This window comes from Danio rerio, chromosome 7, assembly GCF_049306965.1.
Source record: "Danio rerio strain Tuebingen ecotype United States chromosome 7, GRCz12tu, whole genome shotgun sequence".
NCBI lineage: Eukaryota > Metazoa > Chordata > Actinopteri > Cypriniformes > Danionidae > Danio > Danio rerio.
Window position 1 is genome coordinate 77,282,501 of NC_133182.1, and position 19,754 is coordinate 77,302,254.

Below are 19,754 nucleotides of genomic sequence, written 5' to 3' on the forward strand. Positions count from 1 at the left end.
GTTAATTTACTTATATTCGTTGTATATAAATAAAAATAAAATATATATGGCTATTTTCAGAACATTGCTCAGGATTTATATTTCCGTAAAATATGGTATCTTAAACAGAAATCAATAATCAATTTGGAAAATCTCTGATATCTGAAACTTGTGATTTAACAATTGCATGAACATGAAATATAAAATTGCATTATATTAAATCATCAATTGTTAACTTCAAGTGCCATTTAGATATACAATAACTATGTGATGTAAATGTTAATTGCCGGCAATTTTCTTTTTTTCTGTTTAGATTAAGTCCTCAGTATCATCTCAGCCTGTTGATTCAAAGGGAAAAGCTTGCTTCGTTTTAGAAGCTATAAGTGGTCCAAAGTAAGTTCATACTTTACCTTATAATATACATATATTTTGTTAGTGTCATCACAGATTGAAGCAACCTGGGTTTACTTGATTATCCATAATTTGATGTAAAATATAATCAAATATGATCCTTAGGCATCCAAGAAAGGGACATTTGTTAATCTCTTCATAGATTTTTTTATTGTCTTGTTTTTAGAAATAAAATGACTATAGTATGATAAAAACACTATATTTTTACTGTAAGTTACTATAGTATTTTTTATGTGGGTGGGCTTGAGTGTCATATAAACATCCATAAAACATGCATTTTTTTAAATTACATTCTCTCTGTATCATACTGTATGTGTCATTAAATAGAATTTTTAAAAGGCACTTATCCATTTTGTTTTAAATAAAATTTTTCAGTTTTATTTATTTATTTATTTACTTGGTAGTGAGCCTAAAATATAGTATAAAAATAAATATAATTTTTGAAAATGTATTGCACTTTTTAAATGATGAATCTATTTAAAAGTGCTATGTAAAAAGTGCTATGTGTGTGTGTGTAAATATATATATAAATATATATATATATATATATATATATATATATATATATATATATATATATATATATATATATATATATATATATATATATATATAAATATATATATATATATATATATATATATATATATATATATATATATATATATATATATATATATATATATAAATATATATATATATATACATATATATATATATATATATATATATACATATATATATATATATGTATGTATATATATATATATATATATATATATATATATATATATATATATATATAAATATATATATATATATATATATAAATATATATACATATATATATATATAAAAATATATATATATATATATATATAAAAATATATATATAAAAAATATATATATATATATATATATATATATTTTTTTTTTTTTTTTACTATAAAGGACTATAGCTGTCTCATTTTAGAGGCTGTATCCGAAGTGCATCCGACACAACCGGTGGATCCTTCGCGGTCTCGAATGTCACACAAGATTCACAAGATTCATTGTGCGGTGATAACAGCAGGATGTTTTTAAAAGAAAACTCTGGTTTAAATTTAGAAATTAGGATTAATTTACCAGGATATCTTAACAGATGTTAAAAAAACAAAAAGAGTATGACATGTCTTACTAAAGAGTGATTTAGAGAGTTTACATGTTTGTGTGTACATGTATGGATCAAATGCAGTATATTTCCAGCTTATGTATACCTTCTTTTGTCTTCAGATCGCTTACAATAAGTTTTAAAATCACTTTGAAAAAAAGTAATTGCAAATTTTTATCTTTGCTTATTAACAGCAGCTGTTATGGTTGCCTGGTGGCAAGATCCATCCTCTAGGCTAGATCGTCTCATTTCAAAATGCTCAGTTCAGCCTGTGTGGACTTCGAAAAACTCGCCTTTGAAGTCTCCATCCTTTGGAGGATGCAGCCTCTGAAATGAGACACAACTTATATTTTAGGCTTTACATGGTAGAGAATGCATACTTTAGAAAGTAATTAAACACACGGTAAATAAACACTTCTCTCTCTTTTACAATCTCTGTCTCGTTTTCTTCCACAGAGGGGAACATGAGCTGGAGTTTCGGGGCTTTTTTAGCAGGAATGGCATTCCTGGGCCCATAATCAAACTGAATTTGATTCCTGATCCTAACAAACCTGTAAAGCTCTGTGTTGAATACGACAGCCGTGTCACTCTGTGTGCTGGAGACATCTTTCCAGGTGAGTGTGACACCAATCAGAATCAAGTTTTCCAGACAGCTGTGTAACAAGTCAGGATAATATCGATTTTACGAGGTTTAGCTTCAAAATAATCACTTGAAAGACTGGGTGATTAACAAGTAAATAATAAAAAATATAAATGTAAAGTTTGTAGTCCTGGTTTTACAAAATAAAAATGGCATCTAGCGATCAAATAAGAGAGAGAGAGAGCATTATACAGCCACACAAAGAGTAAGAACCATTGTGAGTCCCAGAGGTAAATTATTCATTGTTGTTCTCATAGTGACTATTAAAGTCATGCAAAATGATATTGAAGTTGAAAACATTTTGATATTGTGTTAATATTTTAATAGTCTTGTGAATAGTATTTTAATAGTCTTGTGAAATTAAAATAAAGTTTTTAGATGTAAGTTTTAAGGTTAGTTATGGTGGCTTGAGAAAGCCACCATAGTGTTACACTACATAAACTTCTTCTTTCTTCTTCTTCTTAGACTGTTTTAAGAACGCATCTCCTCCTTGACCGTTCATACTATAACCACCAAACTAACTCCAATCCTCCAAACTATACTGAATTAAGTTGCTATATCTTTCCCAACTGATCCGACTTATGGTTTTCCGAAAACTGACCCAGAAAATTCGGAAAAGTCCCATTGACTTAACATTGTACCAAATTTTGTGACCTCATAACTTTGCGGCACACTGTCATACAGACTTTAGGTTGGGCTCATTTAACTCAGACTACCAATCTGCCAATCTCTAATGGCCTTTCAACTTACTAGCCACACCGTAGCAACCACTTACGCCACCCTAGCAACTGTCCCATAGACTTCCATTGTAAAAAAGTGCCATTGACTTTACATTGGACATACTAACAACATAACAATCCATACTAGCAACATGCTAATCCATAATAAAACACACTAACGACTTACCAATCAATACTAAAAACACAAACATACTAATCGTATTAGCAACATGCTACTCCATACAAGAAACATGCTTATTTATACTATAAACACACTTGCAACATGCTAATTCATACTAAATTCATGTTAAAAACATGCTAGTTTATACTAGAACATGCTAGCATATATATAGTTATCTGTTTATGCCAGCTGTTTCAAACTTCTTAAAAACTACTTCAATTATTTAAACTTTAAAATAACTTCAAACTTTCAGACTCGACTTTCTCAAGCCACTTTAAAGTTTGTCTACAAACGTAACTTTTCTAGTTATAAGCTAGTGTGCTTCAAAACAGTGACGTCCAAACATTGTAGTTTGTCACTTCCACCTAAATGCATCAATGGTTTTTTTGTCATCATCTCATATTTCAGTTTCTCATCAAATCTTCTGACCAATCAAATGCTCTCTTGTATCTGACATGCCCAACCTTCTTCAAGAGTGGCGGGGCATGTTATTTGCCATTTGCTTCATTTATTTTCACTATAGTCTCATTTCCTTCTTTCGGTGGCAGAGCTGGGATAAAACAATGCTATTGGCTCTTTTTTATTTAAAGGGGAGGGGCTACTCTGTCCCGCCCTCTCTTCATGTTTCAGCTTAAATAACATCAAACACAGAAAAAAAAATCTGCAATTCACCTTTAAACATCTTATTATTAAATAATATAAAACACTAGAGCATCCAAATTTCCGTCTTGTAGATGTCATGGAAATTCAGCCTCTTTTTCCAGGGAATTTGATATTTGTTTTAAAAATGGAAACACTGAATGCTAATTTTGTTTTCGTGTGTCTGAAGATTTTATGGTGGTGGTGAAGTCTGAAGAAGGCTCAGCGGTGAAAAACATCTGTCCTGCAAATCTGTCCATGCTGCTGTGGAAAGGCACGGCGTCAGGCTCCTGTCCTCCCGCCGCAGTGAGTGGCTTTTTTTTTTTAGTATTTAAATGCATTTATGAAACTTTTATGAAACTCACGAAATGTCAAACTTTTACTTTTGAAAGTTGCAATGATTTTCTCACCGCTCGGAAGCTTTTCGAATGAATGTTTGTGATCATTTTTTATTTACAATAAATCAGAATGAGTGAGATTTTGGTCTAAATAAATATAAAGTTTCATGATTTTTCTACACTGAGTTGTCCATTAAATTTTGAAGTAACGCATATCATTCTGTGTATGTATGCCAATGCCAGTTCTTCCACATATTTCTTTAAATTATGCCATGCCATGTCTTTTACAACAATTTACTTGGGAATGTAGTAGCAAACTTAATGGTAAAAGTTAAACATTTAATAAAAATACTTCAAGCAACCAGCAAAAAAACTAACTCATAAGTGGCTACAACTTGAACCCCCTACAATATCTGAATGGTTGGATATTGCGAGATATGATCACTCGCTGGTGACCCACTCACACCTGCAGTTTTTCATGATGGACGTACAGTGTTCTCCAGCCTCCGGCGCCTAGACTGCAGCTCCACGCAGGTAGTTTGGGCAGAGGAGAAATGATCGTGCCCAACTCGTGCTTCTCTCAAGTTTTTTTTCCCTTCCCTTTTGTCAATTGGTGAAGTTTGTTCCTCCACTGTCGCCGCTGGCTTGCATGCGAGATCTGAAGAGCTGCGCATCAATGAATTTGCTCTTCAGTGTTTGGACTTTCAGCAGTGAAAATTAAACCACCCTGAACTAAACTAAACTGAACTTCACCTCTGAAAACTGAACTAACAGTTTCAGTTTACTATAACCTTCTATGTTAAGCTGCTTTGACACAATTTACAATGTAAAAGCGCTAAACAAATAAAGGTGAATTGAATTGAATATTGTGGCTAATGTCTGACAAAACACTGTAATTATTTGACCCAATTGTAATGTCATGCATGGGAGAATACATGACAGGATAGAATATAAAATAATGTGTTGTTTTCTCTTTAGGCCTCGACGCTAAAGTGCAGTAAACGGAAAGACTCAGAGAAAGACGACAGCTTCTGCTTCAGGTAAAAGATTGTTGCTTTTGAAGCAGTAAATATCACAGCAGAATCATCAGATCTAATATTTTAAAACGCTGTCATGAAAAATACAGCTGAGGTCAAAATTATTAACCCTCCTGTGAATATTTTCTTTCTTTTTTTAATAATATTAAAATGATTTTTAACGGATTCAGGAATTTTTCACAATATTTCCTTTAATATTTTTTCTTCTGGAGAAGGTCTTAATTGTTTTATTTCAGCTGGAATAAAAGCAGTTTTTAGTTTTTTTAAAACATTTTAAGGTCAATATTATTAGCCCCCTTTAGCAATATTGTGTTTTCGATTGCCTCCAAAGCAAACCACTGTTATACAATGACTTGCGTAATTACCCTAACTTGCCTAGTTAACCTAATAGTCCGTTACACCACTACAAGTCACACTGGTGATTTTAAAAAACATTATGTATTAAATCAAGTATTAAAGTACATGTTGTTTTGTCTTTGATTTTTAATTTCCATTAAATGCGATTGTCTATTTTTGTTCCCCAGAGATAAGCAGATTCCTGAGCTAGCAGGCCAATATGTTGTGCAGTTTGTTTTGGCTTTAGACCAAACCAAACATCTATGGAGCAAACAGGTGAGAACTCAATTTATTTCATCCAATATCTTTGGTGTGTGTTGCTTCATTTTATATATAGAGTGGGCCGTTTATATGGATACACCTAATAAAATGGGAATGGCTGGTGATATTAACTTGCTGTTTGCAGCACATTAGTATATGTGAGGGGGCAAACTTTTCAAGATGGGTGGTGACCATGGTGGCCATTTTGAACTCAGCCATCTTAAATCCAGCTTTTGTTTTTTCAATAGGAAGAGGGTCATGTGACGAATTAAACTTATGGGGAATTTCACAAGAAAAGCAATGGTGTGCTCGGTTTTACTGTAACTTTATTCTTTCATGAGTTATTTACAAGTTTCTGACCACTAATAAAATGTGTTCAATGTACTGCTCATTATGTTGGATTGTCAATGCAAGCCTCTTCTCCCACTCTTCACACACTGATAGCAACACCGCAGGAGAAATGCCAGCACAGGCTTCCAGTATCCGTAGTTTCAGGTGCTGCACATCTTGTATCTTCACACCAAAGACAACAAAGATAGTGGAGCCATTCTTCATCAGTGGAAACCTCAAGGCCGCTGGATATTTGAAATTGCTCCATGATGATGTCATCTGAAGCCAGTTGTCTATGGTGTGAAGCTACAAGATGTGCAGCACCTGAAACTACGGATACAGGAAGCCTGTGCTGGCATTTCTCCTGCGGTGTTGCTATCAGTGTGTGAAGAGTGGGAGAAGAGGCTTGCATTGACAATCCAACACAACGGGCAGCACATTGAACACATTTTATAAGTGGTCAGAAACTTGTAAATAACTCATGAAAGAATAAAGTTATGGTAAAACCAAGCACGCCATTGTTTTTCTTGTGAAATTCCCAATACGTTTGATGTGTCACATGACCCTCTTCCTATCGAAAAAACAAAAGTTGGATCCAAGATGGCCGACTTCAAATGGGCCAGCAATGATCACCACCCGTCGTGAAAAGTTATATATACTAATGTGCCACAAACAGGACGTTAATATCACCAACCATTCCCATTTTATTAATGTGTATCCATATTAATGGCCCACCCTGTACTTAATGCAAGATGCTCATCTGTGTTTCGGTCTTAGATTCCACTGAATGTATTTGCCAATAAAGCCACGAAGTTAGCCCCTGAGATTCCACCTGCTACTCCTGTTGTGTCCAATAGTAACGTTCGGGCCAATCGGACGCTGTTGTACAGCTTGACTCTAAAGATCATGGTGAGTTTCAGTCTTGGAGGGAGAAATAGTGTTGAGTAAGTAAGTTGAGCTCAACACAACTGAACACTGCTATTATAATGACTGCAAACGCTATAGTAGTATCAGTAGTGGTAGTAGTATCAGTATTAGTAGACATTGTAGTAGTAGAAGCAGTAGTAGTTGTAATATAAGTAACTTTCTGTAGTAGTAGTTGGTGTAGCACTTGTGATTTATTATTATTGTTGTCATTTATTACTGTTGTCCTTTCTTTTTTTACTCTCATTTTTACTATCATACATTAATAAGCATTGTTGTTAATCCCTACCTCTGACAAGTTTCTTTCTATATGTTTTATCTATATCTGTGACACTTGCTTCATTTATTGACTGTTATTGTTCCTTATGTATGTACTCTGACCTGTCCACCAAGTTACCTTTACATGCATACACACACTCACACGCACACACTCAAGCACATACCAGGGATCCGTTCTTCGTACGTGGATTACTCAGTTAGCTGGATTTGGATATTGACGATTTGACATGATCCAGGATCGTTTCGTTCTTCAAAGCTGATCCGAGAGTTGTTGTCATAGCAACAGTTCTGCTAGGTCAAACCTGGTCGGGAGCAGGTTCAATTCATATAAACAGGATTAGATCGGCTCAGTTCAAGCAAAGATAATACAGAAAGTATGTTCCCAATTCTGATATTTTCTTACAGTAGTAGTTATATAAAGTTAGGGAAATGGTACATATTTTTTAACTATATATATATAAAGTTATAGTCATTAATAAAATAAATAAAGTTATACATATTAATAAAACGTATGCAATCTGCACCCTCGAAATGAAAGTACAAAGACAAAACTTATTGATATGAACTTTTTAGATCGCTTTAGTACAAATTGTGTATAATAGAAAGGCACAATATGTGACTTTTTTAAAGCAATAATACATTTATGCAGTCATAAACATGATTTGTTAATATGCCAGTGATTTGATGCCAATATGAAAATGCTTTTGTAAACAACCAGTTATTCTTTACACCGATTAAAAAACGGCTACTATCATAAAGAAAATCTTTTCTAAATGTAGAACTAAATACACTGATTTGCATTGAAATACATGATGAATACTCTTGTCTTGACAAATGAAAGTGTAAAGCCTGCAGCTCACAACAAATGTGGAAAGTTCTTGCGTGTCATATTTAACAAGCCGTTTACTGCTAATTTGATGTAATTTTGCTCACATGGATAATTGAATATTAATCAGATGATGTCATTTCGCTGCTGTGCCGTCAGCCAATCGTTGCATTGCTGATCATGATTTCGAGGATCGATAGATCTGTCCTTCATAACACACGCAGCGATCTCAGATCAGTTCATCCAGACATTCTAATCTGATTCGCGAACTTGTTTGAAGAACCAAATTAGCGAGAGATCAGTTATCAAGATTAAAAGATCCGGGATCTGCCAAATAATCTCAGATCATTTAAGCGAGTTACGAAGAACGGACCCCAGTACATGACTATATTGTTGTTGTTTTTGTTTTGTTTTTGTTTCGTTGCTTTGTATTTGTTATTTGTTGATTTTTTTTTTTCTTGTATTTGTATGATTTTTGCATATTCTAATAAAAAATAATAATAATAATAATAATGACTGCAAAGCAAAACCTCCTACTGCTTTCATTTTAAATACAGATTTAAAGCGGCGTCCTTATATTTCTGATTGCACGCTACTTTTTGTGTTTACGGTTAAGTCACAATTTTAATATACATTTAGGGTAATCCATGCAATGATTTTCTGGCATTTCACGCATAAATAATGCAACAGGTCTTGATGTGTGTTTGCTGGTTACCTTGCAGGATCAGTACAGTAACGTTGCTGGTGAAGGTCTGGATGGACAAGTGGTTGTTACAGTGACCGGCACTGGAGACATTGTGATTCCTTTGTTTGAGAATAAAGAGAAACGTCGGTCATACAGCCTTACTAACGGAGAGACTGTCATTACTGTGAGTGCTTGCTTTTGTTTTCTTGTATTGGTTTGAATAATTGTTAGTATATAAATCTATATTGTGTATAAGGAGAAATTGTACAATAGAACTGTAATTAAAATCAGAATAAAATAAAGCCGTAAATAAATAAATTGACACAAAAAAAAGCGTAGTATTATTGAAACTGAGAATTTTCTACTCGTCTCATGTTTTAATTTCATTTATTTGTTATTCATTTATTTAAAGAAATAAAAAAAACTGCATGTAAAAAGAAATCCTTCTTGCTGTGTGTGTATACAAGTGTTGTTTGTTTCCTTTAGGATCTGGTTCTGCTAGAGAACAGTCCCGGGGTGGACGGAGCCGAGTATGTTCTCCAGTTCAGTCCCGAGATTCAGCAGACGGGGGTTTCCATCGCCCCGTACAGCCTGCCGTTCAGATTCTGCAACGGTTAGTCAGCAGACACTCCTAATGTTAGTTACCAGCAGGGCTTAACATGAACTTTTTTGACCACCGGCCACTGTGGCTAGTAGTTTTCCAACATTACTAGCCACTCGCCATTTTCACTAGCCACAATTTTATTGTTGGGAAAATATATTTTATACACATAAATATGACTTTGACATGCTAAAATTATTTGATTTAGAGTTTGCGTTATCTCTACATGCCTCTTCATTCATTTCACTTTTTGTGTGTCGTGTATGAGCTTGCACAATAATCATGAGCAGATGGGTCAGGGTTTCATATATTACAATTAGTTTTCATCATTTTCAGTGCCCAAAATGGAAGGATTTAGCCAATTTATCTCTGACCACACCATAAATAAACATTTAATTATTTATTAGCCACAATTTTAAATGTGCGAAAACATGCAAAATATAGCTGAATACTACACTTTTTATTTAACAAAGCATATGCACAGTTATGTGTTCTGGCTGCACTACAAAAAATGCTTTTCTTGCTTAGATTTTTTGTCTTGTTTGTAGTCTAAATATCTAAAATTTCTTATATCAAGAAGTATTTTTTATTTTTTTAGATAAGCAAAACATATTGTCTTGTTTTGAGAAATAATATGTCAATATTAAGTGAGTTTTTCCTTAAAATAAGCTAAATAATCCGCCAATGGGGTAAGCAAAATAATCTTGTTTTTTCTTTTGATGTAAGATTATTTTGCTGACCCCATTGGCAGATTATTTTGCTTGTTTTAAGGAAAAACTCACTTAATATTGGCATATTATTTCTCAAAACGAGACAATGTGTTTTGTTTGTCTAGAAAATTCTTCTTGATTTAGGAATTTTTAGATATTTAGACTAGAAACAAGACAAAAAAATCTAAGCAAGAAAAGCATTTTTTGCAGTGTGAAGGTCCCAGATCACCAGTTAACTACACATAAATGGGGAGTTATTCTCCCATTAAAGCCATGTTATTGTAAAAAAAATGATAATTAAACCATATTAATGCAAAACAAAGCAGGTAAAAAACATACTGTGTGATAATGAAAGGATGATAGACCCATAAATTATCTTTTCAAAGAATGGTTAAACCGAAAGCAAATGGCGCTGCTTACAATAAGTCAACTCTGGAACTCTTGAAAGCAGCAGGACTGTGGGTGCATGTTCCTCCCTTTTTGTTCAGTGTTTTTGAAAGAGAACCGATCGGATCAGTTGTGTTTCTAGACACAGTTGCTTCACAAAAGGAAACAGGAGCGCGCACACGTTATAAACAGTCGCGCGTATCACCTCAGCTGTTAGCGCGAGTGATTATCCTCTCATTCGGTATTCACCTGCTTTGCTCGCTCGAAGTTGCGAACGCAATTATTTTTGTCAGTCGTGTTGCTTCTCGATCGCCTGTGCATGCATATTGGACCATCCTTATTGTCGAACCCTGCTTTAAAGATTTATTATCTGGGAAAATGATTTTTAACCAGCCAAAGTGGCTAGTGGGAGTGTCTGTCTTACCCGCCACCGCCGAAATCTACCCGCATTTGGCGGGTGTTAATGTAAAGCTCTGGTTACCAGTGTTGGGGAACAGTTACTTTTAAAAGTAATACTGTATGATCTTACATTACTTCTTAAAATAGGCAACTAAATGCATTACTTTGTTACTTTTTCAGGAAAGTACTGCATTCTGTTACTTTTTGGGCTTTGCTTGTTTGTAAGAATTTAAAAACCTTAAGCCCCTTTAACACTAAAAGTGAAATATGTAGTTGGCACTAGTCAGTCATTCATTCATTCATTTTCTTGTCGGCTTAGTCCCTTTATTAATCCGGGGTCGCCACAGCGGATAACTGCCAACTTATCCAGCAAGTTTTTACGCAGCGGATGCCCTTCCAGCCGCAACCCATCTTTGAGAAACATTTACACTCACATTCACACACACACACACTCATACACTAAAGACAATTTAGCCTACCCAATTCACCTGTCCTGCATGTCTTTGGACTGTGGGGGAAACCGGAGCACCCGGAGGAAACCCACGCGAACGCAGGGAGAACATGCAAACTCCACACAGAAACGCCAACTGAGCCGAGGCTCGAACCAGTGACCCAGCAATCTTCTTGCTGTGAGGTGACAGCACTACCTACTGCGCCACTGCTTCGCCCGTTGGCACTTGTATATTTGCATAAAGAAATCTGATTGGCTGCCTTCTGCTATGAGCAGTGGACCGAACACGACTCAATGGGGCTAAAATTCACTCCATTGAAAGCTAATGATAAGTGTTTGGGGAACTGCAACTGTTAATTTGTCAAACTAGCATGATGTTTATTGTTTAGAGAGTGTAGATGTTCAGCACACTATATTCAGATTTTTTTTTAAACCTATTACAGATGCAGATCATCAGAAAGTCATTGTGACTCTCAGCAAGAAGAAGGACCGTCTTTCCCAAACTATTAAGATGTTCAGAGAGTTCTTCGACACCAATCAACAACTGATATCTGAACTAGAGTGTATGTAACTTTATGCTTTTATTTATTTTTATATTATTTTGTTTACTATTATTTGGTTTGTGTATGTTTATTATTTATGAATTTATTCATGCATTTATTTATTGATTTATGCATGCATTTATTTATTTATTTACACATGCATTTATCTATTAATCTATGCACACATTTATTTTTTAAATTATGCATGCATTTATTTATTGATTTATGCATGCATTTATTTATTAATTTACTCATGCATTTATTTATTGATTTATGCACGCATTTATTTATTAATTTATGCACACATTTATTTATTAATGTATGCATGCATTTATTTATTAATTTATGCACACATTTATTTATTAATTTATGCACGCATTTATTTATTAATTTATGGATGCATTTATTCATTAATTTATGCATGCATTTATTTATTAATTTATGCACACATGTATTCATTAATCTATGCATGCATTTATTCATTAATTTATACATGCATTTATTCATTAATCTATGCATGCATTTATTCATTAATTTATGCATGCATTTATTAATTCATTTATGCATGCATTTATTCATCAATTTATGCATGCATTTATGTATTAAAATATGCATGCATTTATTTATTAATGTATGCATTTATTTATTTATTAATTTACACATGCATGTATTTATTGATTTATACATGCATTTATTTATTAATTTATGCATGCCTTTATTAATCTATGTACGCATTTATTTATTAATTTATGCACGCATTTATTTATTACTTTATGCATGCATTTATTCATTAATATATGCATGCATTTATTCATTAATTTATAGATGTATTTATTCATTCATGCATGCATTTATTAAATAATTTATGCTTGCATTCATGTATTAAATTATGCATGCATTTATTTATTGATTTATTCATGCCTTTATTTATTAATTTATGCATGCCTTTATTTATTAATTTACACATGCCTTTATTTATTAATCTATACACGCATTTATTTATTAATTTATGCACGCATTTATTTTACAAATTTACACATACATTTATTTATTAATTTACGCATGCATTTATTTATTAATTTACACATGTATGCATTTATTTATTAATTTACACATACATTTATTTATGTATTTATGCATGCATTTATTTATTAATTTACGCATGCCTTTAATTAATTTATGCTTGCCTTTATGTATTAAATTATGCATGTATTCATTTATTAAATTATGCATGCATTTATTTAGTAATTTATGTATGAGTTTATTTAGTCATTTATGTATGCATTTATTTATAAATTTACACAAACATTTATTTATTAATTTATGCATGCATTTATTTATTAATTTATGCATGCATTTATTTATTAATTTATGCATGTATTTATTTATTAATTTATGCATGTATTTATTTATTAATTTATGCATGCATTCATTTATTAATTTATGCATGCACTTAATTCATTAATTTATGCATGCATTTATTTATTAATGTATGCATGTATGTATTCATTAATCTATGCATGCATTTATTCATTTATTTATGCATGCATTTATTTAGAATTTATGCATGCCATCATTTATTAAATTATGCATGCATTTATTTATTAATTTATGTATGCATTTATTAATTTACACATGCATTTATTTATTAATTTATGCATGCATTTATTAATTGATTCATGTATGCATTTATTTCTTAATGTATGTATGCATTTATTTATTAATTTATGCTTGCATTTATTCATTGATTTATGTATGCATTTATTTATTAATTTATGTATGCATTTATTTATTAATTTACACATGCATTTATTTATTAATTTATGCATGCACCTATTCATTGATTTATGTATGCATTTATTTATTAATGTGTGTATGCATTTATTTATTAATTTACACATGCATTTATTTATTAATTTATGCATGCACTTATTCATTGATTTATGTATGCATTTATTTATTAATGTGTGTGTACATTTAATTATTAATTTAAGCATGCATTTTTTTGTTACGTTATGTATGAGTTTATTGATTATTTTATGCATGCATTTATTTATTAATTTACACATGCATTTATTTATTAATTTACACATGCATCTATTTATTAATTTATACATGCATTTATTCATTGATTTATGTATGCATTTATTTATTAATGTGTGTATGCATTTATTTATTAATTTATGCATGCATTTATTTATTAATGTATGCATGGATTTATATGATGCTTACATGCAGTAATTTATCTGTTTGTGTGTTTGTTTAATTATGGATATGTGCATTGGTTTTTGTTTATTTATGCATGCTTATTACTTGTTTGTCGTACATTAATTTGTTTTTATGTTTAGATTTTTTTTTTCATTTTATGCATTTATTTTGTGTTTGTTGTTTAAATATGCATTAGTGTATTTATGTTTTTATTTGTGCATTTATGAATGAATTATTTGTTTGTTTGTTGTGCATATTTTTGTTTTTGCATTTAGATTTGATAGATGTTTATGCATGTATTTCCTGCATGCATTTGTTGTTCTCTACAGGCCAGGTTCGAGATGCTTTGCACAAACTAAATGAGTTCAAACCAGAGCTCAAGAGAAATGGCATCTCAGCACTATCCACTGTAAGTCTGAACACGGTCATTCACTGTTTTCTTGTTGTTGGCTCTTTGAAGAGACGTGTATCAGCAGCATGGATGCTTGTTTGTTTGATTGAATCTTTCCAGGTTTCAGAAATAGAGGATTTAATAAATGCCAAGAAAGCCAATTTAACCAAAATGGAGAATCAGCCCAGACGGAAATGCACTGTGCCTGACCCCTTCAGAGGCAGCCCACAAGTTCTGGGAAAGGTGTGTGCTTGATTTAATATTTATATCAGGAAATTCAGTCACAAATTCACAGTTAAACCGAGGTCCCGACTCTCTGTGGTCATTACAAATCCCAGGATGTCCTTTAAAAAGGGGTCGGGGTTTAACCCTGGCATCCTGGCCAAATTTCCATCATGGCCTCCTAACCCTCCCCATATGATAATTGGCTTCATCCCTCTGTCTCCTCTCCACCAATCAGCTGGTGTGTGGTGTGGTGTCTGGTGCAATATGTCAGGTAGATGCTGCACACTGGTGGTGGATGAGGAGATCCCCTCCAAACATGTGTAAAGCAATTTGAGTGCCCCGCAAAGCACTGTATAAATGTAAGGTATTATTATTATTAATATTATTTAGGATTGAGAAATCCTAAAAAGTTTCATGCTTGCTGAAACACTGATAGTAAGTATATTGTTTGATGTGCAGGTCGCTCATCTGGCGCTGGTGAAGGATGACAATGTGGCGAAGGTGATATCTTGGCATCTGCTGGGCGACATGGACTGTGTGGTCACTGAAACCACATCTGCAGCCAAGAGGATCTACGATGACACACACGGACGTCAACAGGTCCTGCCCCTCGAGACGATCTTCTGGAAGCCCTACGACAAGTACACATTTATTCTAACACACTGATTTCATGTTGAAGCAGATCCTCCAAGCGTTATTGTGCAGTTGTACTAAAGTGTGTGAACTATTCCAGCATATGTTTTACGCAGCGGGAAACACCCATACAATCCTACATTCACACATACTCTTACACTACAGCCAATTTAGTTTACCTAGTTCCCCTATAGCGCATGTGTTTGGACTGTGGGGAAAACCAGAGCGCCTGGAGGAAACCCACGCCAACACAGGGAGAACATGCAAACTCCACACAGAAATGCCAACTGACCCAGCCGAGACTCGAACCAGCGACCTTCTTGCTGTGAGACAACAGTGCTAACCACTAAGCCACTGTGCCGCCCCCCTATACTAACTACTTAATATTATTTAGTCACAAGATGGCACGAACTGTCAAGAATAGCCAAATGACAGACGTGTGTTTATATGTGTATGTGGGTATATGTAGCATTTTTTTTTATTAAGTGTGCTATACTGGGATGATATGCATCAAAATAAGATGAAAATTAGACTTGGATGCATGAATCAGGAAGCGGAGACTGTCAATAGAGGTACATTGGGAGTCTCTAAGGTCATATATTAACATTTTATTCATCCATTCATTCATTCATTTATTCATGTCTGCCGATTTTCCGGGGCCGGGTCGTGGGGCAGCAGTCTTAGGAGAGAACCCCAGACTTCCCTCTCCCCAGACACTTCCTCCAGCGTTCCCAGGCCAGCCGAGAGACATAGTCCCTCCAGCGTGTCCTGGGTCTTCCCTGAAGCCTACTCCCCGTGGGACATGCCTGAAACACCTCCCTAGGTAGGCGTCCAGGAGGCATCCGAAACAGATGCCCGAGCCACCTCAGCTGACTTCTCTCAATATGGAAGAGCAGCGGCTCTACTCTGAGTTCCTCCAAGGTGTCAGAGCTCCTCACCCTATTCATAAGAGTGCGCCCTGCCACCCTTCGAAGGAAACTCATTGCGGCCGCTTGTATCTGAGATCTTGACCTTTCGTTCATGATCCAAAGCTCATGACCATAGGTGAGAGTAGGATTGTAGATTGTAGGGGTGTCAAAATTAATCGTTACTTCAGTGCATCGCGATGCAGAACCGGATATTACTGACGTCATTTACCTCATATGCGATCTGTCGCGAGATCGCGAGTATTTACAGCGCTTTAACTAATTAAAACTCATAAACTGTGCACAATTTCACTGTGTTTGTTTGCTGAATCAGTCTTTCACTGACATATACAACAATAGCCCCTATTTCACTGAGATCGAGAGAATGAAAGTAGCCTACTCTATTTCTCTCTCTCTCTCTCTCTCTCTCTCTCTCTCTCGCTTTCGCTCTGTCTCTCTCTCTTTCTCTCTCACACACACACACACACACACAGTGGCCTATTTGACCTGCTGGCATGGCTTTTCTTCTAGTCTCAGCTGTTTTACAGCATTACGTTTGGATACAGAAACGAGCGCGTGTCTGCAGAGTTTTCTCCACCGTGTCTATGATGCATCAGCTGTGAGATCGCCGCTGCCGCCTGCTGCTTATCAGTGTCACTTATCTGAAGAGCGCAGCGCGCAAGAGCCAATAGCAACCGTTTTTGTTGAGGGTGTGACCAATCAAAGGGGTGTAAGAGAACTAGACAAGGATCAGAAATTGAGCTGGATGTTTATATTTGTTTATATTATTTGCTTAATGCTCGTTTTGTTTAAAGTTACAGTTTGTATATCTGACTGTTTGTATTAAACGACAAAATTGTATTACAAATAATATATAAATATAAATATATTCATACATTTTAATACAAGAACTGCTGCTGTGAAGAAAATATAAAACTGTGTATGAAAAGCATCGTCAATGCACTGTGATGCACCAAAATATCGAATTGAACCGAATCAATGGCATGATAATCGTAACCGAACCGAACCGTGAGACTAGTGTAGGTTCACAGCTCTAGTAGATTGGCCGGTAAATCGAGAGCTTTGCCTTTCGACTCAGCTCCTTCTTTACCACAACGGACCAGTACATCAACCCCATTACTGCTGCCGCTGCACCAATTCGCCTGTCAATCACACGTTCCATCCTTCCCTCACTCCTGAACAAATCCCAGAGATACTTGAACTCCACCTGGGGTAAGGACTTTCCTCCAACCTGGAGATGGCAAACCACCTTTTTCCAGTGGAGCACCATGGCCTCGGACTTGGAGGTGCTGATTCTCATCCCAACCGCGTCACACTCGGCAGCAAACCACTCCAGTGCATGCTGAAGATACATGTTCGAAGATGCCAACAGAACAACATTGTCTGTGAATAACTGAGATAAATCCTGTGGTCCCCAAACCGGACCCCCTCCAGCCCAAAGCTGCACTTTAAAAATTCTGTCCATAAAAATGTCCAACATGCACTGCAAACAAATCTGACTTATTGCTGGAAATGCAAACCAGACTTCTTCTCTGTTCACAGTGTCGAGACGGTATTATTATTTACATTTTAAATTTACATTTTAATTTTTTCTTAAATGCATCTATAAACTTTTAATACTTTTTTAAAAAAATATTTCCCTCCCAATTCTCATATTTAACGATGATAGATGCCTCAGAGTGTTTTGAACTGGTTTATTGTATTTATTTGATCTTAGTTTGCTCTTTTCTAACATGTTTTTTACTCCATGTGTTTTAGGCGTCTTCCTCACATCAGGAACGGCTCGGCTCTCTTCCGTCCACTTGGGGATCCTGTGTTTGTCAAAGATCTGCTCATTTTTCCTGAATATGCAGAAAGCTGCAATAAAGGCAAGTCACAGACACTTACAAACAGACCGGCAGACAGGGGCGTTGCTAGACATAAAGCTGTACTGGGGCACGCACCCCCAGTAAAAAAATCTCTTTTTAATACAATTTTTTATTATTATAAATAAATAAATAAAAGTATTATTGTTGTTGGGCGAGGCAGTGGCGTAGTAGGTAGTTCTGTCGCCTCACAGCAAGAAGGTCGCTGGTTCGAACCTCGGCTCAGTTGGCGTTTCTGTGTGGAGTTTGCATGTTCTCCCTGCCTTCGCGTGGGTTTCCTCCGGGTGCTCCGGTTTCCCCCACAGTCCAAACACATGCGGTACAGGTGAATTGGGTAGGCTAAATTGTCCGTACTGTATGAGTGTGTGTGTGTGTGAATGTGTGTGCGGATGTTTCCCAGAGATGGGTTGCGGCTGGAAGGGCATCCTCTGCGGTTGGCGGTTCATTCCGCTGTGGCGAACCCCGGATTAGTAAAGGGACTAAGCCGACAAGAAAATGAATGAATGAATTATTGTTGTTTTACAATTATTAATCTAAATAAATAACAGGAATTAAGCCTAAATGTAACTGAAAAGCAACGTCAAGACACAACTGGAGTGATGCTGATATCATTTAAGAAGTCTTTTGCATGAATAATGATCTCATTTGAATAAAATTCTATAGACAATTCAATAGAATGCAAGAAAAGATGTTTAATGTAATTATCTGTTGTCTTAGACTTGACACATGGCCGAGATTTAGGTTTATTTTACCTCCCTGACTCATCATCCCTCCTTTTTACTTCATACAAGTTGCAAAATCTATCAGAAGGGACGCTTGGTAATTATATTATTTAAACTTTAATTTGCCGTCACCTCCGTATAGCCTTTTTACAAGATTGTAGGAAGGTCGCTACGTTGAAGCAACATTGTTTGTTTGTTGGGCTGTTATGTCTGTTTCATAACGGCTGAGCGGCATGTGAGCAGCAAGTTTTTATCAACGTGCATGTTCACAACCGGGACTTGCACCGGGAGAAGAGCAGCGCATCAGGGTCCAGCAGGAGTGATGTGTGAGGCGCACGGGTATTGTTTTCTGCGCACTTGCAGAGACGCGTCAGTTTGCTTTTTGATTAAACTATATTGCTTTCACCAGCATTGGTTCGGTTGGACATAGAGAATAACGTCTTTATTTTGGTATTACCACTCCTAATAAATACACTTGCATATGAAGTAAATCATAACTCAAAGCATTTACTGGGGCCCTGGTGATTTTTACTGGGGCATGTGTCTCAGTAAATTGTGTCTAGCGACGCCCCTGCCGGCAGATGATAAACAGCTCCTGATATAAAAATTAGTAAAACAAAGTTGATTTAACTCTAAAGTCAATGAAAAATTAGTTTTTAAAAATTTTTTATAATTACTTTTTAAGGGTTTTTCACCTTTATTATGATAGGACCGTAAAGATTTCAGACAGAAAAGCATTGGGAGCAGAGAGAGGGAAAGGAATTGGCAAAGGCGGGAATCGAACTCTGGTCGATGTGAGCACGTCAGTGCTGTATGTTGGCGCACAGTACCACTAGGTTATTGGCGCAGGCACAAATCGAATAAGTTAACTTAATGATTCTTTTCTGTTAACAAATAAAAAGATTATTTGATTATATTAATTAAAACTATTTAACACCATGTTTATGGAATGGGTTACA

General features: G+C 35.0%; 1 protein-coding gene across 2 annotated transcripts in view; it reads left to right on the top strand.

Moving 5' to 3' along the window:
• The window catches only part of smchd1 (structural maintenance of chromosomes flexible hinge domain containing 1), a 70,880-nt gene that overhangs the window by 39,446 nt on the left and 11,680 nt on the right, over positions 1–19,754 (top strand). For both annotated transcript variants that reach the window (XM_073907573.1, XM_009303635.5), the window contains exons 32-44: positions 293–372; positions 1,997–2,154; positions 3,910–4,025; positions 5,036–5,097; positions 5,619–5,706; positions 6,799–6,930; positions 8,773–8,919; positions 9,222–9,348; positions 11,727–11,846; positions 14,363–14,442; positions 14,545–14,667; positions 15,109–15,290; positions 17,967–18,076. In XM_073907573.1, coding sequence (XP_073763674.1) covers positions 293–372; positions 1,997–2,154; positions 3,910–4,025; positions 5,036–5,097; positions 5,619–5,706; positions 6,799–6,930; positions 8,773–8,919; positions 9,222–9,348; positions 11,727–11,846; positions 14,363–14,442; positions 14,545–14,667; positions 15,109–15,290; positions 17,967–18,076 — 1,525 coding nt within the window. The remainder of the gene's footprint in view (positions 1–292; positions 373–1,996; positions 2,155–3,909; positions 4,026–5,035; positions 5,098–5,618; positions 5,707–6,798; positions 6,931–8,772; positions 8,920–9,221; positions 9,349–11,726; positions 11,847–14,362; positions 14,443–14,544; positions 14,668–15,108; positions 15,291–17,966; positions 18,077–19,754) is intronic.